We start from the raw sequence: 22,265 nt of genomic DNA, 5'->3' as shown, positions 1-22,265 counted from the left end.
GCCTTGTTTTCACAAACAGAGAGTAATAATAAAGTAATAGTAAAAGATAATCTCAGGACCCCAGGCTAAGATCCCTTGATATATATACAATCTATGTAGTTCCTAGAGGATTTAATTTCTAGAATATGTATAATGGCAAAATTTACTGTTATTCAATATAAAAATGAGGTATCAGATCAGGTCAGTCGCTCAGTCGTGTCCGACTCTTTGCGACCCCATGAATCGCAGCACGCCAGGCCTCCCTGTCCATCACTAACTCCCGGAGTTCACTCAGACTCACGTCCATCGAGTCAGTGATGCCATCCAGCCATCTCATCCTCTGGCGTCCCCTTCTCCTCCTGCCCCCAATCCCTCCCAGCATCAGAGTCTTTTCCAATGGCTCAACTCTTTGCATGAGGTGGCCAAAGTACTGGAGTTTCAGCTTTAGCATCATTCCTTCCAAAGAAATTCCAGGGCTGATCTCCTTCAGAATGGACTGGTTGGATCTCCTTGCAGTCCAAGGGACTCTCAAGAGTCTTCTCCAACACCACAGTTCAAAAGCATCAATTCTTCGGCACTCAGCTTTCTTCACAGTCCAACTCTCACATGACCACTGGAAAAACAGACTTGACTAGACGGACCTTTGTTGGCAAAGTAATGTCTCTGCTTTTGAATATGCTATCTAGGTTGGTCATAACTTTACTTTCAAGGAGAAAGCGTCTTTTAATTTCATGGCTGCAGTCACCATCTGCAGTGATTTTGGAGCCCCCAAAAATAAAGTCTGACACTGTTTCCACTGTTACCCCATCTATTTCCCATGCAGTGATGGGACCAGATGCCATGATCTTCATTTTCTGAATGTTGAGCTGTAAGCCAACTTTTTCACTCTCCACTTTCACTTTTATCAAGAGGCTTTTTAGTTCCTCTTCACTTTCTGCCATAAGGGTGGTGTCATCTGCATATCTGAGGTGATTGATATTTCTCCCGGCAATCTTGATTCCAGCTAGTGTTTCTTCTAGTCCAGCGTTTCTCATGATGTACTCTACATATAAGTTAAATAAACAGGGTGACAATATACAGCCTTGACGAACTCCTTTTCCTATTTGGAACCAGTCTGTTGTTCCATGTCCAGTTCTAACTGTTGCTTCCTGACCTGCATACAAATTTCTCAAGAGGCAGATCAGGTGGTCTGGTATTCCCATCTCTTTCAGAATTTTCCAGAGTTTATTGTGATCCACACAGTCAAAGGCTTTGGCATAGTCAGTAAAGCAGAAATAGATGCTTTTCTGGAACTCTCTTGCTTTTTCTATGATCCAGCGGATGTTGGCAGTTTGATCTCTGGTTCCTCTGCCTTTTCTAAAACCAGCTTGCACATCAGGAAGTTCACGGTTCACATATTGCTGAAGCCTGGCTTAGAGAATTTTGAGCATTCCTTTACTAGCGTGTGAGATGAGTGCAATTGTGTGGTAGTTTGAGCATTCTTTGGCATTGCCTTTCTTTGGGATTGGAATGAAAACTGACCTTTCCAGTCCTGTGGCCACTGCTGAGTTTTCCAAATTTGCTGCCATATTGAGTGCAGCACTTTCACAGCATCAAAAATGAGGTAAGAATGTATAATAAAACTGAAAATAATACTAATACAGAAGTGTTAGTATATATATATAAAGAGCTTCCCTGATAACTTGGTTGGTAAAGAATCCATTTGTAATGCAGGAGACCCCTGTTCAATTCCTGGGTTGGGAAGATCTCCTGGAGAAGGGATAGGCTACCCACTACAGTATTCTTGGGCTTCCTTTGTGGCTCAACTGGTAAAGAATCCACCTGCAATATGGGAGACCTGGGTTTGATTCTTGGGGTTGATCCCTGGAGAAGGGAATGGCTACCCACTCCAGTTCTCTGGCCTGGAGAATTCCATGGATTGTATAGTCCATGGGGTCACAAAGAGTCAGATGTGACTGAGCAACTTTCACTTTCACTTTAGTATATATAAAGTATATATGGTATGTATAAATGCTTTCTAAAATGTTTAAATTGTATTATTATTCTTCCTTTACACTTTTTCTTACGTTTGGCTTACAAGAGAGAGGTGTAAGGGTTTTAAAAACAACTTGTTTTTCATTTTTACTTATGATTATTTTCTCTGTAAGAATGTGGTGATGCGTTCTAGTCTTTCCATATAGCTCACACTCTTTTGATGTGGTCTCTATTTTTACCATCTTCCTCTATATACATTATCTTAGCTAATTTTCTTAAAGGAGTGTTATTTCAATCAAAACCCTCTCATTTGAGCGGTCTCAGTGCTAATGCATGAGCAATATTGATCTTGTTGGGTGGCAGCAAAGTCAAGAGGTTTTTATCCTTGTATTGCTGCTGCTGCTGCTAAGTCGCTTCAGTCATGTCCGACTCTGTGCGACCCCATAGACGGCAGCCCACCAGGCTCCCCCGTCCCTGGGATTCTCCAGGCAAGAACACTGGAATGGGTTGCCATTTCCTTCTCCAATGCATGAAAGTGAAAAGTGAAAGTGAAGTCGCTCAGTCGTGTCTGGCTCTTACTGACCCCATGGACTGTAGCCCACCAGGCTCCTCCACCCATGGGATTTTCCAGGCAAGAGTACTGGAGTGGGGTGCCATTGCCTTCTCTAATCCTTGTATTACAGTCTCCTAAAGAAATGAAGAAGCTCAGTTGAAGCAGGGTGGGATTTTATAAGACACACTTGAAGTAAATCAAGACATTTAACACTGGGTATTCCAGGTATTCCAACCCTTTTTCAGTCTAACCACAAAGCTTTTCAGTGAGAGGTTATAGTATATTCATTCACTAGGCTAGTTTTTGTGGTTACGTCTCTATAGCCAATCACATTTTTATAAAGAGATTTCTATACTTCTAGGATAATATTTTCCCCTATTTTGGAGGTATTAAAACTCAAACTTCAGAAGAGTTTTTGAAAAATACATATTTTTTTTTTTCTCTTTTCATATTCTTAGACACTTTAACTTGGTTCCTGAGAGATATAAAGGAAAATTTGGTCACTCTACACTTAGCAGTATTTTATATCTGAAAAAGATGAATAGAAACCAGGAAAGGAATTATATTTTTTTTTATTGAATCTAAAAACTCCAGGTAGTGAACAGACTATTCCTAGAACTGAGTGAGTGGTGCACAAAGATACTTTGTTTTGGCATGAAAAAGCTCTGTTGAAATTGCTCCTTTTAAGTTAAAAAACTATGTTAACTTGGTTTAAGGTCTAGGAAAGCATTGCTGCTTGCCAATATTGAAAGCCCAAAACCTGTAGGGGGAAAAAAACCCCAAACATTAAAATGACTGTGAATAAAGCTACAGAACATGTATTTTTTTAAAGTTTGTGAAACTTGGACTTCTTCCAGGTTTACAAGTAATATCGTAAGGAGTGATTTTTGTTGTTCTATTTGTTACACAATTTTCAGGAGGAAAGGTTTCTAGATATTTTTAAAAAACTATTTTGACATGAGCTCCATGAAAGGAATGTTGCTTTCTGTGAACTAGCTGTGATGACGTCAGCGGCGCGTGGGATAAGATTCCCACAGGGTTTAGTTGACCGAGGAAATGTCTGCTTTCTCCACTGCACGCGGCAGAGGGTAAGGACAGAGCCCAGAGTTCAGTGCCGTGGTAGAGGCTATAAAGTTAGATTACCAGATGTGTACAGAAACAAAAATGGTGTTCGTAATTCAGTTTTGATAAGTAAAATCCTGTACCCATAATTCTTAGTACTCTGTCTTGTTTTTAGGACCAATGCAAAGTTTCGGTATATTGGTGTTGCACTCCCTTCTGTAACTATCACCGATTGGAGTACAGAAAACACATATGCAGAAATAAAAAACTACTGAATAATAAAAAAATGTAACAAACATACTACAATATTAAATAAGAAAAAATAATTCCACCACCTGAAAAATCCAGTTTTAGCAATTCTGTCTTCTTCCCTCTCAGTTTATATTTTTTCACATATGCTTTTACATTTTTATAATATATAAATTCAATGTTTATTCTGTTTTCTTACCTAACATTATCATATATGTATTTCATATTATTTTTCAATTTAAGAAATAAGGCATAGTCAAAGCTACTCACTGTGATCCATCCTTCCCATTCTTCATGATTTAACTAAAATGCCTTCCTTTCCATGAGCAGTCAAAACCGTTTCTGCTTTGTGCTTCTCTGCCTGAACCATGGTTATTTATGCCCATGCTGTCTCCCCTAAGAAACTGAGAATTACTTGAAGGTAGTTTATTCAGCTTTAAATTCCCCCCAGTACCTAGTAGACTGCCTTGTTCATGGTAGGCACAGACTAAATATTTGAATATTGAATTAATCTGTAGAATCATTTATAATAAAGTGACTTAAAATGAAGTTGAGGTGAGAAGAAAAGAGCAGAGCCATAGGAGGAAAATCACAAAAGAGGGAGGAAATGATAGTATTAATTTCTGATGAGGCAGAGGGAGAATTTAAATGTAAAAACATTAAATACAGAGAACATTATTTATGAAGATATGTCATAAGTCTGTATGTACCACATAACATTGCAGTCAAATATAAAACCTAGAAGTGCAAAGGTAATTTGAAAAAAATATATAGTAAGCAATTTAAATATTCCTCTTTTAGAATCCGATTGAGGAGATAAATAATGAGCCCATGGAGAAGTTGACTTAAACCATCAAAGCTGTGGTTTAATAGAAATCTATATAGAATGTTACCTTTCTTGATTAAATATTTTAATGTCCAAAACACATTTTAAAAGATTATGTAATTGGCTAGAAAAACATTAATATCCCAAATTTAAGATTTTTATAGTTTACTTTTTTCATAATCAAGTAGAGTTGAAAATAAATTTAGAAAAAAGTTACTGAAAAAACTACATAGAAATTAAAAAACACTTTAAGAGGGAGTAAAAATGGATTATAAACTGCCTAGAAAATAATGAAGAGAGAACATTTCATACCAGAATTTTTGGAATGTAGCAAAAACTATTCATTGCTAAAGAGTAAAAGCAGAAAACAAAGTGATCAGAAGAAGCTAGGAAAAGAATAACAAAGTGAAACAAATCAAAGCAGGAAGAGCATAATACTAATGTAAAAATCAAAAGAAAGGAAAACTAAAAGGGGGAAAAAAGCAATATAAAGGACAAGAAAGCCCAAAGCTAATAATTTTAAGAAACAAAATGTCATTTTGAGAGCCTGATTTAGGGACCAAAGTAAAAGTAATGAAAATGAGAAAGAAACAAGATGAGAAAAGAGATAAAAACCACAGAGAGAATACTTCTCAACAAGAATATTCTCAATAAGAGAATACTCAGTTGCAACAAAGGTAAAAATCTAGGAAACAGATTTTCTAGTTTTCTTCCTGCACACACCTAGGTGAACACATTTTCCAAGAGAGAATGAAAGTTACCTTGGTGTGTGCAGGAAGAAAACTGGCAAGCTACTGCATTGCCCTTCTGAGCTGGCATGTCTGTTTTGCAATACGTCGGTGTGTGTGCTCAGTCGTGTCTTACTCTGTGTCTCCATGGACTGTAGCCGGCCAGGCTTCTCTGTCCATGTGATTTCCCAGGCGAGAGTACTGGAGTGGGTTGCCATTTCCTTCTCCAGGGGATCTTCCCCACCCAGGAACCAAACCAGCATTTCTTGTGTCCCCTGAATTGGCAGGCAGATTCTTTACCATCTGTACCACCTAGAAAGCCTTTCCTTGAACCTTTTACCTTAAATATGCCCTTACTTGAGTTAGTGGCTCTAGTTGGGCACTAATATGCATAAATCCTCAAAATCACCTGTATTTGCAAAATTTTACTTTCTTATTTCACTTTTCAGACTTGTTAAACGAATTTGTAGAAGGGCAAAATAGTTTTCCATAACTAAACCACCAGCTTTTGGTTTTGTTTGCTTTTGACATTTTTAGGATATTTAAGCATATTTTGAAAGTCAGGGAAAAGATACCAATGAAGAGGAGGGGAAAGAAGTTATAAAAGGTCTCTTGTGAGCTCTGCAAGGTCTTTTTTAAAGTTTAAAGTTGTTTCTGAAATTTTCACTTGCCATTTTAATTGAAATTAAACCTCAGAGTAAAACAAAATTTAAGCCTTCCTTCTCCCACTAGAGTAATACTGATTATTAATCTTTGATACTGGATTGACTGAATTTACTAAGTCACTTCAGTTGTGTCTGACTCTTTGCAACCCTCTGGACTGTAGCCCACCAGTCTCCTCTGTTCATGAGGATTCTCCAGACAAGAATACTAGGGTTGCCGTGCCTTCCTCCAGGGGATCTTCCCAATGTAAGGTTCAAACTTGTGTCTTTTACATCTACCTGCATTGGCAGGCGGATTCTTGATCACTGGCGCCACCTGGGAAGCCCAAAAAATTAACTCATAGAGTCCTCTAAACAACCAAATTCTATTGGTAAATTCCAGCTTTTACAGATGCTGGGCAAGGGAGACATTTAGCAACTAGTAAAGGACCAGAGGGCTTCCCAGGTGGCACAGTGGTAAAGAACCTGCCTGCAGTTATTCAATCTGGAAGAAATGGGGGATTTTATATCTTTATTTCTTACGATTTTATTTTCAGTTTTCTTTTTCTCTTCTTGCATTGGCTAGCTCTCGTCAATGTTTAGTAATGTTGGCAGTGCATATTCACTCCATTTCCATTCTTAAGAAAAAACTTTCAATATTTCATCATGGAGTATTATGTTTACTGTAGGTTTTCTTATATATACTCTTTATTAGATTAAGGAAGTTTTCATCTCTTCCGAGTTTGCTAAGATTTTAGCATAACCGAATGTTGAATTTATCAAATAACCTTTCCTCTTTCTATTGAGAAAATCATATGATGTTTCTCCTTTATTTTATTAATGTGTGAGTTATGGCAATGGGTTTTTGAATGTTGTCATTCTTGCATTCTTGGAATAAACCCGCTTTGATTATATTATCTGTTTCATGCATTATCTGGATTGGTTTGTTAATGTTTTGTTTAGAATTTTTGTATCTGTGTTTACAAAGAGATCAGTCAGTAGTTTTTCTTGGTTGCAATACCCTTATCAGATTTTGGTGTCATGAGTATGCTGGCCTGATAAAACAACCTGAGAAGTGATCTCTCCCCCTCTTTTTATCATTATTCACTAAGAGTAGTTCGGTAGTGTCAGTGTTATTTCATCCTTAAGTTCTTAGTAGAATTTACCAGCAAGTCACCTGGGGCTGAAGTTTTCTGTGTGGGAATATCTTTTTCCTCTGTTGCTTTTTAAGTTACTTTCTTTGTATTTGGTACTTGGGTGTCTAAGTGTGATTTTTATCAAAGGCATCTACACAATGATCTATAATATCTGCTGAGCCAGCAAAAGAGCATATTTGTCAGTAAAGCAGCCACCTTCGTCTCATTAATGATAAAATTATGGAGAAATCCATGAACCTAAAAATGAATCTGCCTTTATGGTGTTCCACAAAGTAATTAATGCACAGAAAGTGAAAGTCGCTCAGTTGTGGCTGACTCTTTGCGACCCCAGGACTGTAGAATTCTGCAAGCCAGCATACTGGAGTGGGTAGCCTTTCCCTTCTCCAGAGGATCTTCCCGACCCAGGGATCGAACCCAGGTCTCCTGCATTGCAGGCGGATTCTTTACCAGCTGAGCCACCAGAGAAGCCCAATGCACAGAAAGTGCTTGTAACAATGCCTGGAATAGACGAGGTGCTGCATACATTTCATGACTGTTGTTATTGCTTTCGTTGTTGTGTTCTCTTCTCCTCTGCCATATTAATGTGCTGCTTTTTAATGATAGAGGAAATCTGAAATCACTTGGTTTTAAGTGAACAAAAGACTGTATAAAGCACGCTGTATACTCTCATGACCAACCAAAACCAAGATCAAAACATGTAAACCATGTGTTTGATAAACTGAGCCTTGAAGTCCAAGGTTTATATTTTCTCTGTCTTTTTCTTTGGAAGAGTTAATTAATTAGTCTGTCACTTTTCCAGTTGTCTCCCTCACCTGTGTCACTGAATTACTTTTGAGTTATCCCAAGTGGCAAATTAGCCATCTAACTTGAACATTAAGTGGATAACTGTGTTTCTTACTAACGCCCTTGGAGACTGTTTTAGAATTAAATAATTTTGTCTTCAAGAATGGACATGCTTTTGTTCAGATTTGGAGAGCCTATTTTTCAGTGATATAAATAGTAGTATTAGCATTGAACACAACAGAAATTTAGACCTTTGTTTTATTATACTAGTACAAAAATTTCTATAAATAGAAGTTAGATGACATTACTGAAACTAAGTTGATATTAAAGAATTATTGTCATTTAAAAAAATATTTGGTATAGTGATTATATATATTTTAAAGATTTCTTATTTTCTTTAGACTCATACTGCATTATTTATGAGTGAAATGACATGATGTCTGGTATTTGGACTAAATAATATGGGAAGACTGTAGTAGGTCAGGGCAGAAAAAAAATAAAATTGACCAAGCTGAAGCATGGGTACTTAAGGGTTCATAATACCAATCTGAAGATTTGTGCATATGTATATGTGTTCCTAATAATTTTAAATTTGGGGATAGAATATTAAATGAATTGAGGAAGAAGAAGAGAAGTCGCTCAGTTGTGTCTGACTCTTTGCGACCCCATGGACTATAGCCTACCATGCTCCTCTGTCCATGGGATTTTCTAGGCAAGGGTACTGGAGTGGGTTGCCATTTCCTTCTCCAATTAAATACCACTAAATTCCAAATTGCTAGAAGAGGCTATCAACACAAATTTAATTACTGTATTCTCAAGTTCCATGAGGGCAGGATTCATGGTTTAAGCTACTTTATATCCTGGACTTTTATATCCTTTACCTGTAATATTATAGGAATTTAATATATGTTTTGTGGATGAATTAATCTTTACTAAATTTGCCGTGAGTCATTTCCAGCAAGTATCACATATCCATGTAAACTGTTGTTTTTTTAGAAATTCTCAATAAACTGTGTTTTATTAGAAATTCTCAATAAACTGTGTTTTATTAGAAATTCTAATTTTATTAGAAATATTAATAGCACCCACCGATCATCAGGTTATTTCAAGCCCAAAACCTGGAATTCTTGACTCCTGCCTTTACTTCATCCTCCATATCTGGTTCACCACCAAACCCCATTGGTTGCATTTCCGAAATGCATCTCATGTCTGGCTACTTCTTGCTACCTAGTTCAGTCCCCTGTCATCTGCTGCCTGGATAACTGCAGTAGTCAAGTGCCACTGGTAGAAAGAACCAGAGGACCTCCTGCTCCCCTCTCTGGTCCAGTGTGTTCTCTGGGAAGAGCCAGGATGATCTCTTTGTAAAATGTAAGTCGGGGTATGTCACTCCTCAACAAAACCAGTCGGTGATTCATAGTGAACTTAGAATAGGATCCACACTTCCGGTCACAGCCAGCAAGGCCTGCGTTTCTGGCTCACTTGGTACGTGTTTCAGTTGCTCAGTTCTGTTCCCTGCACACAGGCGCGGCAACACTTTCTGCCCTAGAGCCATGGTCCTTGTTTCCTTGGCCATTCAGTCCCTCCTGCAAGTTCTCTGCATGACCGGCCCTTTTGTTCTTAGCCGTCACCTCTTCGGAGATATCTTCTTTGATGTGTAGTTGCTTCATAGGTAGACGGATTCCAGTCTACCTGATTCATTTAGTTGTTTATCATGTGTTTCCTCCAATAGAAGCCCTGTATCTCTTTCTCTCTTTGTCTTCTCATTTCCCCAGAATCCATCATAACAAACCAAACCTGTAAAAACCACTTTTAGTTGAAATCTAAGATGTGATACAGTTGTAGGATGCAGTGTTATATTATGTGTCTCTAAGAAAATTAAAATGATACTAATTAAACTATGGCACAGTGTTAAATACTATCAATTGTAAGATAGTCTTGACTTTTGAAATATTAAAATGTTGAAAAAATGCATCTTTGAATTGATGAATTATGTACCTTGTTGAATAAATAAATGAATGTACTTTACTCAATCATGATTATTATTTTTTAGTGATCTTTTGAGGAAATAAATTCTGAAAAAATAGACATGTACAGGCCAGAGATTGCCTAGGTCATGAGTAGTGTTTTATTATGAAAAAGGGGATGTTAGTATGAAGAAGTATGAATAATGCTTGTATGAGTAATTGTTCCAACTGCCAATTATTATCTTACCAGCAATAATTCAAATTTTATAGGCCTCGAGTGGGCCAGGAAACTTGAATTCTCAACAGACACTTTAAGAGACTCATGCAGTCTGGAAGGAGATTCAGGCCCTGTGCTGTAAAAGGAGGGAAGACAAATAAAATAGGAGGTTGGGATTAACATATACACACTACTATATATAAAATAGTCAACAAGGGCCTACTGTATAGCACAGTAAATTCTACTCAATACTGTAATAACCTACATGGGAAAATAATCTGGAAAAGAATAGATATATGTATATGTGTAACTAAATTATTTTGCTCTACACCTGAAACTAACACTCCACTGTAAATCAACTATTCTTCTTGCATGCATGCTCAGGCGTGTCTCTTTGTGACTCCATGGACTGTAGCCCACCAGGCTCCTCTGTCCATGAAATTTTCCAGCCAAGAATACTGGAGTGGGTTGCCATTTCCTACTCCAGGGGACCTTCCCAACTCAGGATCAAACCTTCATCTCTTGCATCTCCTGCATTAGCAGGCAGATTCTTTACCACTGTGCCACCTGGGAAGCCCAAATCAACTATATGCCAGTATAAAATAAAAATTAAAGAAAAACATAAAGGCTAATAAAAAGGGAAGAATACAAAAAAAAAAGGAGGGAAGACAGAAAAGATGGGGACAGGCATTGGAGAGTTGGTAGTGGGAGGGTAATGGGACATTATCATATTGCTTCTGTTTAATAAAATATGAGATAATTTGGCTCAGTGTAGCAGGGTAGAGATTTTGGAGCTTTCAGAGAGAAGAGAAGGTATGAAGTAGGCAAAATGCAGAGGGTGCGAAGCAAAAGGAAACGGTTCTTTGGGAATGGAATAGACTTGGAGGCAGATATTTGAGAAGCATGAAGAAGACGAGGCTTTGTTTGGACATCAGACAGTAGGTGTCGCAGTGTGATATGAACACCTGCTGCTGACGGGAACAAGAGGACCCACTCCCTTGAGCTGCTTGGATTGTCTAGTCCCTGTACTGCATTCTATTTCTTTAAGACCTGACTACCTGGGTGGCTGTGGAATTACTACTTCCATTGTTACTATTTATTTACTTAAATAAACTTAGAGGCAAGGGAGGGGAGGTTAAACATTGACCTGGGAGTAAAATATTCCAGCTCTTACTCCCGCAGATATGTGGCTCCCCAGTAAGCAGGAGTCACTTGAGATGTACCAAGTGAACTCTTCTGTGTAGAATGAAAAGAAATTGTCTTTTCACATGCAGAAAACAGAAGTTTTCAATTTTCATAGGTGTCTACCTCAGACTCCTAAGGTGGCTTCATACTCTGCCCTCTTGTTCAGATCCCAGTTTATCTGCACAGCCTCTGACTTCAGCTATAACTTAAAATAATTTAATATAAAGCATAATTTGGGTTGTAATAACTAACAAGTATAATAATAAGATCTGATTGTAACTATAAGCAGACTCATCAAAAAAGTAGAAAACATTGCTTTGGGCTAATACTTGAAAAGCATCTCTGGACCATCTTTATACAATAGTAGCATAAGATGACGGAGAAGGCAATGGCACCCCACTCCAGTACTCTTGCCTGGAAAATCCCATGTACGGGGGAGCCCGGTAGGCTGCAGTCCATGAGGTCGCTAAGAGTCGGACACCACTGAGCGACGTCACTTTCCCTTTTCACTTTCATGCATTGGAGAAGGAAATGACAACCCACTCCAGTGTTCTTGCCTGGAGAATCCCAGGGACAGAGGAGCCTGGTAGGAGGCCGTCTATGGGGTCGCACAGTCAGACACGACTGAACTGACTTAGCAGCAGCAGCATAAGATGATATGGAAACTTATATTTCAACAGGTCAGTACTAATAAGGTGGCTTATCCAAAGTTAGATTTTTTTCATTATCAATCTGGCTTATGTTCTTTACTGGTATTAAATATGTCGTTCCCAGGCATCCTATAGAGTGTAGCTTCTTAACCTACCTTTCCTCGAGATAAACAGCAAAGGTCAAAGTTCCTATGAACTTAGGGTCTTTGTTAATTGCTCATTATAGATGTTTTCTTTCCTCAGATCTGGTGACTTTTTCGCATTCCTCTCTCCATCTTAATCCTGGGCTTTTCTCATTAAGGTCAATGAGTTTCACCTTCTCAAAATGTCAAGTTCACCAAGTGAGAAAGAAATAGTTTGGGGTTGTTTTCCATTTAGAGCTTTCACTGCCTCCCTTTGCTACCCTAAGATGGGCAAAAAGAGACTATAATGCCAGGACTGTAAAGGGTTTTTGTTACTATTTATGGAAAACAAGCCCAAGTCATCCTTAAAAAGTAGTTTTTTTTTTTTAATCCTTTGAAACTTAATTGTGTCCACACTTTGTACTTGAATTTTATACTGTAATTTTTAATGCTAGCCATTTCTTGAGTTCTCTATCAAATAAATAGTAAATGTGTCATTCCAGTACATTCCCTCTCCCCTCTCCTAATCTAACTCTGTAGTTCTTTGAAGGAGTTCATTTTATAAATTACTTCAGAAGCAGCCAGATCTCAGAGGGATTTTTTTTTACAGTTTTATGATTGGTTTAATTTTCTTACTTGTGCATATGATTCTCATGACATGGGAACAGTTATATGTTCTTTACCTGGGAAAGTCAGGGGAAAGGGTTTTTTCTTTTTAGCAATAATTTTTAGACTACTGGATGTTGCATATATAAGTAAAATCCTATTTTCTTCTGGTCTTAAAGTTAAATGTGCCCTAAGTCTAGTGCTGAGTAAGGCTATGCCACCTGGTGGCTATTGATCCCTGGGTCTGGAATCAATATCCCTGGAGAAGGAAATGGCAACCCACTCCAGGATTCTTGCCTGGGAAATCCTGTGGACAGAGGAGCCTGGCAGGAACTTTGTAGTAAGGTTGAAAAATCTGAAACAGCTTTTCATCCAAGCTGTTCTTTTATTTGGCTCGTTGTCTGAATGCTGTCTCATCCTGCAGGTTGCAGAGGATTGAATGATAATTTGCTTCCCAGGTGAGCCTGTGATGTAGGCCCATTCCAGTTCTCATATTTGATAATCATTATATTTAATGATAGAGAATGCTTAAATGCCCTATCAGTCATTTTGGAGACATTATATAGTAATTATTTGATATCACCTGACAGGTACCAAAGTGATTATCATTTATTATGCTACGGAATCATGAAAAGTGACAGATAATCCTTTGCTATAATTATGAAATCAGCATTACCATATGCAAAAAGAAGAGAAATGTAATAACCAGGGCCTTTTCTTTCTCTCCCATTTGTTCTTTAACACAGGTACAGCTTGGCCAAGTGGAAATCAAATGCCCTATCACTGAGTGCTTTGAATTCCTGGAAGAAACAATGGTTGTCTATAACCTGACACATGAAGACTCCATCAAATACAAGTACTTCTTGGAACTTGGCCGTATTGATGCCAGCACCAAGCCATGTCCTCAGTGCAAGCACTTTACAACCTTCAAGAAAAAAGGACATATTCCCACCCCTTCCAGATCAGAAAGCAAATACAAAGTAAGCATGTTCACCAGAGTTGTGGGTTAGATGTCACATAAAGAGAGCAGCCAAGTTAGGCCAACTTGTGTTAGGCATTAAGTGGGCTTCCTTCCCCTATCGGAGTCCAAGGTGAGTGTACAACGGCTGTAATTCTGAAAAATGTGTGGTTTGGGGATGCCGCTAATAGAGTACTCGTGAGGATTTAATTAAAGTTCTCCTTTGGCTTTAACCTGTTTAAAATTCACTCATAGCCAGATTAAAAGACTAATTTTTAAAGTAATTATCACTGCTGTTACTAAATATTAAATAAATGTGTGTTAGTTGCTCAGTCGTGTCCGACTCTTTGTGACCCCATGGACTGGAGCCTGCCAGACTCCTCCATCCATGGAATTTTCTAGGCAAGAATACTGGGGTGGGTTGCCATTCTCTTCTCCAGGGGATCTTCCCGACCCAGGGATCAAACCCAGGTCTCCTGCATTGCAGGCAGATGCTTTACCGTCTGAGATGTTTTTCAGTGGACCCAATGTGAATCTGTCTGTAATAAGTAAAATAGTGTAATATGCTATTTATTCATTTATTCAGCAAATACAAAATGCCAGTATATGCTGGGCAGTGTGCTAAGTTTGGGGGATTCAGTGGTAAACGTGACATAGTCCTTGCTCAAAAGATGTCTAATGAAGGTGAGAGAGTCATATGTTCTAAAATGATAGTGCAGTATGAGTGTCATAAGGGGGAAAGGTGGGGATGGGATGCATTGGGAGATTGGGATTAGCATATGTACAAAATAGGTAACTAATGTGAACCTACTGTGTAGCACAGAGAAGTTTATTCCATGCTCTGTGATGACCTAGATGGGAAGGAAATCCAAAAAAGGAGGGGATGTATGTGTATGTACAGCTGATTCACTTTGCTGTACGGTATAAACTAACACAACTCTCCTCCAGTGAAAACTTAAAAAAATAATATGAGTAGTCATAAAACAAAAACGTGAAACCCAGTAGACTTGTGCTTTGAGAACACCGACAGAAGAGAGGGGCTGGCATGTCAGGAAAGGCTTCCTGGAGAAGATGCGGTTCTCCAGGCAGATAAACAGGGGAGATCATTTCAGAGCAAGGGAGGAGTAAGTGCCAGGCCCAGAGGCGGAGGCAGGCTTGCTGAAAGTAAGTGCTTGGTAGAACTAGTGGAAAGAGAATAAGAACAGACAGCAGCTCAGGTATTTAAGAGCAGATCATGTTGAGTCTTTTACCCTGTAACTCAGGCTTGAATTTAAGTCTGCTGGCATTACAGAAAGGTCGTTCTGGCAGCATACGGAAGATATCAGAAGAGGGCAAGACTGAAGGCAGGGAACACAGCAACAACAGCAGGAGCAACCCTTGCTCCACTGCCCTGACTGTACATTGGAATCTTCTGGGGTCAGGCACACCAGTTCTCAGTCCCTAAACCCTCCCAAACAACTGTCTTCCAAATTTTTGAACCTCACCAAGTGGCTCTAATAGGCAGCAGAACTGGGAACCTTGGCAATAAGTGAAGCAGAAGTAAATACAAACTAAATCTTGTTGATCAGGAAGCAGTTAAAAGTCTTGGTAATAGGTGAGAGATGAAAATCTCAAAATAAAGTAAAACTTATTTTTTTATATTTTATATTTTTTATATTTATTTTATTAAGCAGCTCAAGAAAAATAAAGCTAGTACAGATTTGAGGGATGGTTATTATTGTTTTTCTTAATTAATTTTATAGAAGAGATGATCTATAACAGAAGTGGTAAATAATCCCCCTGTTCTGTACTCTACAGAGTTCTAGGGATAATTCAAATAATTTCTGAAGCAGTGATTTTTTACCACTTAGTACAGTGTTTTATACGGAGAAGGAAATGGCAACCCACTCCAGAATTCTTGCCTGGGAAATCCAATGGATAAAAGAGGCTGCGGGGCTACAGTCCATGAGGTCTCAAGAGTCAGACACGACTTAGTGACTAAGCCAGCACCACCCACAGTGTTCACATGGCATTTTCATCATTAAACTCCAGGTTCTCACATTTGCATTAACTACCTGATTTACATGCCCATACCTGTCTGGATCGTATGAGTAAAGAGAACACAGATATGGATGCTCTAGCAAAGGAACTGTGACATTCATGATTACAGTATGGCACCCTAAACTGATCCCATTTTTTGGGATTAACCAGTGGTTATTTGTTAGGTTGACTGAATTTTTTAAAATTCAATTTTCCTAATAACAGTATCCAAATTGGTATACTTTGTCATAATTTTAAGAGTAGTGAATTCAAGTACTTGAATGCAATAAATTGAGTCATGAGGCAACAGAAACAGAAAAGTTTACTGCTAATATCTCACATGTTTGAGCAATGTAAAATCTCTTCATACTATTCCTTAGAGTCTATATTGTGTTTTGCATATATTGATGAAACCCTTAGAATAGATATTTCAATATTCTTTCTGAGTCAAGTCATATTAATAATATCCTGATCCAAAATGTCATTCTTTGAGGATTGATTGTAGTTTCTGCTGTCAGTTCAGAGGCACTTAACATCTAAGGTTAAAATTGCTTCAAAATATTATAGCTATTTTATGCCAGGAAATACTTTTAGTGGATTCCCAGATGGCTCAGTGGTAAAGAATCCACCTGCCATTGCAGGAGACAGATTTGATCGGGTCGGGAAAATCACTTGGAGTAGGAAATGGCAACCCACTCCAGCATTCTTGCCTGGAAAATTCCATGGATAGAGGAGCCTGGTGGGCTATAGTCTGTGGGGTCACAAAGAGTCAGACACAATTGAGTATGCACGCATATACTTTTAGTATATCACACATGTTATATCATATTTGAATATTCCATTTAAATAGCTTTTTGTAAGTTTTTTGTACTCTGCAGATGGAAAAAGGATAAACAGACTATATCAACAAGCAGGAACAAGAATTCCTTAAGAATCTTATCTTTCCAGCTTATCTTTCCAGGCCCTCACTCAACATCTTTTGGCAGCAGTTCAGTAAATAGAGCTTTTCATTATGTTCTGAACTCCACAAAATTATTATTATATGAAATAGAACAAGCACATTCCTGAATTGAGAAACTTACGTTGAGACAACCTTGCCTGTGGACAAATCCAGTCTTTCTCATTCCTAGCATTTGTCTTCTCACCCCTGAAACTCATGAGGCCAAGAAGTTTTACCATTCCACTTCTATGAGATTGATTTCACTTGCCATTTAGAAATCTAATTTCTAACCTAAACAGTTTCTATAATTCATTAATGCGGCTCCAAATGCATGTTAATACAGAGAACTAGTTAGCTTGGAGAAAATTTAAATGCCTGGGCTGTAATGTGCTCAGGTGACGCCTGGAGACAGGCACATCACCAGCACCTGAAGGTTTTCTCCATGGTAATTATCATCTGGGATTTTATGGTGTGTTTGTGTGGTTATTTGCTTAAAGTCTCTCCCACTGGTCTCTAGGAGACCAGGTCCAGACTTGCTTACTGCTGATAACCTGTGTCAAGCACTCTGATAGAGTATTCTCTCAAAATACATTTCATGAAGGAACTAATCAATGGGCCAGTGCATAAATAATAATGTGTACTGTAATAAATGTGGGTGGAAAATGCTGAGTGCATAGGAGATGAAAGGGCAGGAGAGGTTGGGAAAGCTTCATTAAAGGGCAAATGCATTAAGCGAAACCTTGAAATGTTGAATTTGCTATGCTGGAAAAGATGGGTCAGAGCACAGGCTTCAAACCAGATTTAAATTCTCAGCCTGCCATATGCTAGCTCTGTAACCCTAAGAACAGTTTCTGCATCTTTTACTGGTGGTAGAAATAATACCTGTCATAAGAGTGTAATAAGGATTAAATAAGATCGCACATATAAAGTGCATAGCACCATGTCTGATATAGCCTAAGTGCTCAACACATGCTAGAATTAGTATGCTTATTATCATTATTAGGAAAAGTCAGCAGAATGAACAACTCTGGGTTATTAGGGAGGCGATGGAGGAGTCAGAAAGAATAGAGGTGGAATAAAAGATTGGGTGACTGATGGATGGTCAAAGTGAAAGGGGGATGAAACAGACTTTAAGTTCTTTGAGTTTAAAGAACCTTTGGAGCATGAAAAGAGATGTCCAGGAGGCTTGGATCTAATGCTAGGAGTGATCTGATGGAAATCATTAATATTTGGGAAGAGGAGGAGGTCACTGAATTCACAGAAATGAAAACTGTATGTTTGGGAGGTAGGAAAAGTTAGTTTCTCATGGGAAAGAATAGAGGATTGCAAATAATTTAAATATACTTATTTTACTCCTAGGAGTTTTACTGAGGTACGGGCAATTCTGGGTTTCCTTCTTATTTCCAAGTGTAGACCAAGTAATGATTCTCCTTTTCACATTATTTGGAGTAAGTTGAAGAACATGCATAAATCAACAAGGGAACATGTTGGAAATAATCCTTTTTATGGTTTCCTTGAGGCAAAACTCACCGTCATCCCCACTCTTCTTCCCACAAATATTAAGCTGAACCTTGATAATTCTTAGAATGGTGCTTTGACTCATCATAAGGTGAAAAAAGCCAATAAAACATCCTGGGGAAACTCCCTCTGTGTTCTTACCTTTTGTCTTATGCATTACTTTCCCTCTTGTAACTATAAATCTTCTGGTTAGAAGTCACAGTTTATAAAACTGCACAGATACATTATTTCTTCATGTGAGAGAGAACTTTTCTAAGGTCTTTACTAATGTAATCAAGTCAATGGGTCTGTTGCTCCTAACTGATAGACTTTAAAATATGCGTAAGTGAAAGGCTGGAATTCTGGTACTACCCAACTTACTTTCTTCCTGTGTCTGTTATTCAGTCTCCAATGACCTGTCCTATACTCCAGAAAGATGCCTCTTTGGCATCTTTTGGACTGCTTCTTCATGCTTCCTTAGCATCTCAATTTCCGTTTGGGTTCAGCCAAGGGTTGGCATTGGCAGGGAAGGAGAGAGTGGAAAGAGAGCATAGTACATGCATTATTCTGTCCATGGGATTTCCCAGGCAAGAATACTGGAGTGGGTTGCCTTTTCCTTCTCCAGAGGATCTTTCCAACTCAGGGATCGAACCTGAATCTCCTGCAATGCAGACAAGTCTCCTGCATTGTAGGTGGATTCTTTACCAATGGAGCCACTAGGGAAGGCCCATTCCCTTCCTACTTCAGTGCAAAGCTTTAGCAGAGCTGTGTCCCTCCATGACTGTGGCTTCCTTCTAGAGGGTGCTCCCCTGCCCCATCCCATTTTTCTAATGCTCACTAGGCTCCAGAAAATTCATCCCTTGTCTCTTTGGCCCTAGGAGTGGCAATAACTTCCTACTACTTCTGCTTCTAGGGACCTGCCAATCTTTTGTTCAAATCCACCTGCACCTCTTCAGTCATACTTCTGATAAACAATTTTCATATATATATATACATAGATTAAAAAGTCAATAAAATGTGCTTAAGCTTCCTTCTAGTAAAGACAGTCTGAGAATTTTTTTTTCCATCTGTAAAAATGTTTACAGCTTTCCCGTGGAGGTGCAGTTAGTGCTGCTCTGCTCCTCAGTTTTCCCTCGACACCATCACTTTAAGTTGACAGTGTTTACAAATTGAGAGTCAGCTTGTGCATCATCAGCCTGGCAAGATCAGCTTAGCTCATGACACTGAATTCTCTTGGCAGTAATGCATCATGAATGTCAGGAGCTGAGAGAAAACAAGTGTAGTTTCTTAGATGATTGTTGCTAGCATAGCTTTGTGAGGGGGATAAAGACGGCATTCTTGATTCTGGTTTGAAGAAGCCATTTGTGGGGAGGGATCAGTTAGGAGGTTGGGAGTAACGTAGACACACTGAGTGAAGTCGCTCAGTTGTGTCCGACTCTTTGTGACCCCATGGACTGTAACCTATCAGGCTCCTCTGACCATGGGATTTTCCAGGCAGGACTACTGGAGTGGGTTGTCTTTTCCTTCTCCAGAGGATCTTCCCAACCCAGGGATTGAACCCGGGTCTCCTGCATGGCAGGCAGATGCTTTACCATCTGAGCCATCAGGGAAGCTGGTATAGACACACTACTATATATAAAGTAGATAATCAACAAGGACCTACTGTATAGCATAGGGAACTCTACTTAATATTCTGGAATAACCTAAATGATAAAAGAATCTGAAGAAGAACGTGTGTGTGCTCAGTCACTTCAGTTGTGTCCGAATCTTTGCAACCCAGTAGACAGTAGCCCACAAGGCTCCTCTGTCCATGGGATTCTCCAGGTGTGAATACTGGAATGGGTTGCCATGCCCTCCTCCAGGGGATCTTCCAGACCCAGGGATCAAACCTGTCTCTCCTGTGTCTCCTACGTTGGCAGGTGGGTCCTTTACCACTAGCATTAACTGGGAAATCCCTTAAGAAGAACAGATGTATACGTATAACTGAATCACTTTGCTGTACACCTGAAATTAATACAATATTGTAAGTCAACTAAATGTTTTAAAACAGGAAAGCCATCATAAACAGAGTGTGTTATGTATGTGTCCACTGAAAAAATGTGTCATGCTCAATTACAATGCAAGACCTAATAATTTTATTAGAATGCATTTGTACCTGTAGTTTCTAATGAGGTGCTTTGCTGAAATTGTTCTTTGTTTCCTTTCTTGATGCATAAATTAGCCATAGTATTTTACAGAGCCTTTCCTTGTGCATGAAACTTCTAACAACAAAAGCCAAATATTGAAATTCATTTGAAATTCTAGCCTACATCTGACCTTAAAAAAGAAAAAAAAACTACAATAATTTTAATATTAGAGGGTCATGGCTCCTGTGAATTGACCTGCCATAGGATTGAGAACTGTTTGTTTTTTTTCACTTTATCATATCACCCCTTGGATTTTTAGCACAAGAGGCAAGTGAAGAAACATTTCTTTTTGATGACCTGCTGAATAGTGGGTAAGCCAAGTCTGGTGTTCATTGTAAAATGTTCTGTAAGATGTTAGGACTGTACATTTCTCACCTACTTTATTCTGTATTTCTGCTTCTGCTACTGCTAAGTTGCTTCAGTCATGTCCAACTCTGTGCGACCCCAGAGACGGCAGCCCACCAGGCTCCCCCGTCCCTGGGATTCTCCAGGCAAGAACACTGGAGTGGATTGCCATTTCCTTCTCCAATGCATGAAAGTGAAAAGTGAAAGTGAAGTCGCTCAGTCGTGTCCGACTAGCAGTGACGCCATGGACTGCAGCCTACCAGGCTCCTCTGTCCATGGGATTTTCCAGGCAAGAGTGCTGGAGTGGGGTGCCATTGCCTTCTCTGATTCTGTATTCCTACCTTGCCATATTTACCCATTCAGAACTGTAAGGCAGTGGTCCCCAACCTTTTTGGCACCGGGGACTGATTTTGTGGAAGACAATTTTTCCATGGACCAGGGAGAGGTGGGTGTTTCAATGGCATTACATTTTATGTGCAACTCCACCTCAAGTCATCAGAATTTAGATCCCAGAGGCTGGTAGCCTTTGCTATAAGGGAACCCCATGCATTAGTCTGTGTGTGAAAGTGTAAAAGTGTTAGTCATTCAGTCATGTCTGATTCTTTGTGACCCCATGGACTGTAGCCCACGAGTCTCTTCTGTCCATGGAATTCTCCAGGCAAGAATACTGGAGTGGGTAGCCATTCCCTTCTCCATGGGATTTTCCCCATCCAGGGATCAAACCCAGGTTGCCTACATTGCAGGTAATTCTTTACCATCTGAGCCACCCTGTATAGCTCCACCTCAGGTCATCAGACATTAGATCCCAGAGACAGGGGCCTTTGCTGAAATGGAATCCCATGCATTAGTCTACATGTGCATAAATCCTCTCTACAAAATGCCTACCAAGTGACCATTCAGACACTGAAGACTTCCATTGTCAGGGAGCCTGCTAGTTATAGAATCATTCCTTCCGTTTTGAAAGATTCATTGTTACCTTCAGGCTGAGATCTCTTTCTCCTGCTTCACCTGTTGGTCACAGAGAAAACTCCCATTTTCTCATGTACACTCTCTACTTAGATGGTCCTCTTGTTGCTTCCGCTGGTATCTCTGTGAGAGGTTAGTCTTTTGTGTTGTCTTCCGAGCAGGGTGTCCTTTTGAAAACTGGATGATGTCATCCTGCCATGGCTAGGGAGTTTGGGTTTATACAAATTGGAGCAGAATCTTCCAGGACTTCGTATTCATCTATGAAGAGGTGGGTCCTCATAGACTCAGATACTCCACTGGGTCTTGCTTTCTAGGTTTAGAGGAAGAGTCTATAAATGCTTAAAGATGTTTCCAGGCAGGACGGATTAGTATAGAACAGTGATTCTCAAAGAAAGGAGGAAGGACTCTCTTCAAAGGACAGAATCCCTATTCCCAAGTTCCAATATCCTGTCCTAGAAAAGCTTGCCTCTCAGTTAAAAACAGAAGTTAGTATTGAAGTGAATGTGTGTACATGCGTGCTAAGTCACTTCAGCTGTGTCCGATTCTTTGTGACCTTAGGACGATAGCCCATCAGGCTCCTCTGTCTGTAGGATTTTTCCAGGCAAGGATACTGGAGTGAGTTGCTATACCCTCCTCCAGGGGATCTTCCCAACCCAGG

General features: G+C 39.3%; 1 protein-coding gene, 2 long non-coding RNA genes and 1 other non-coding gene across 6 annotated transcripts in view; 1 reads left to right on the top strand and 3 right to left on the bottom strand.

Moving 5' to 3' along the window:
- Window positions 1-16,800, bottom strand: part of LOC129619709 (uncharacterized) — a 31,419-nt gene extending 14,619 nt beyond the window's left edge. Inside the window, exons 1-2 of the long non-coding RNA XR_008698051.1 lie at window positions 16,756-16,800; window positions 4,088-4,213 (exon numbers count right to left, since the gene is read on the bottom strand). This is a non-coding gene — a long non-coding RNA (uncharacterized LOC129619709). The remainder of the gene's footprint in view (window positions 1-4,087; window positions 4,214-16,755) is intronic.
- Window positions 1-22,265, top strand: part of RNF217 (ring finger protein 217) — a 130,630-nt gene that overhangs the window by 63,171 nt on the left and 45,194 nt on the right. For all 3 annotated transcript variants that reach the window (XM_055534973.1, XM_055534974.1, XM_055534972.1), the window contains exon 2: window positions 13,443-13,676. In XM_055534973.1, the coding sequence (XP_055390948.1) occupies window positions 13,443-13,676 (234 nt within the window). The remainder of the gene's footprint in view (window positions 1-13,442; window positions 13,677-22,265) is intronic.
- LOC129619707 (uncharacterized) lies at window positions 9,530-12,260 on the bottom strand. Its single transcript, XR_008698050.1, has 3 exons — window positions 12,124-12,260; window positions 10,164-10,269; window positions 9,530-9,746 (listed from the first exon to the last, which is right to left on the bottom strand). It is a non-coding gene; the product is annotated as an uncharacterized LOC129619707 (long non-coding RNA).
- TRNAG-GCC (transfer RNA glycine (anticodon GCC)) lies at window positions 19,649-19,720 on the bottom strand. Its single transcript has one exon. It is a non-coding gene; the product is annotated as a tRNA-Gly (tRNA).

The sequence above is a fragment of the Bubalus kerabau genome, chromosome 9 (genome assembly GCF_029407905.1).
Source record: "Bubalus kerabau isolate K-KA32 ecotype Philippines breed swamp buffalo chromosome 9, PCC_UOA_SB_1v2, whole genome shotgun sequence".
NCBI lineage: Eukaryota > Metazoa > Chordata > Mammalia > Artiodactyla > Bovidae > Bubalus > Bubalus kerabau.
The sequence above is the reverse complement of the archived record's forward strand: the minus strand, read 5'-3'. Positions and strand labels throughout refer to the sequence as shown.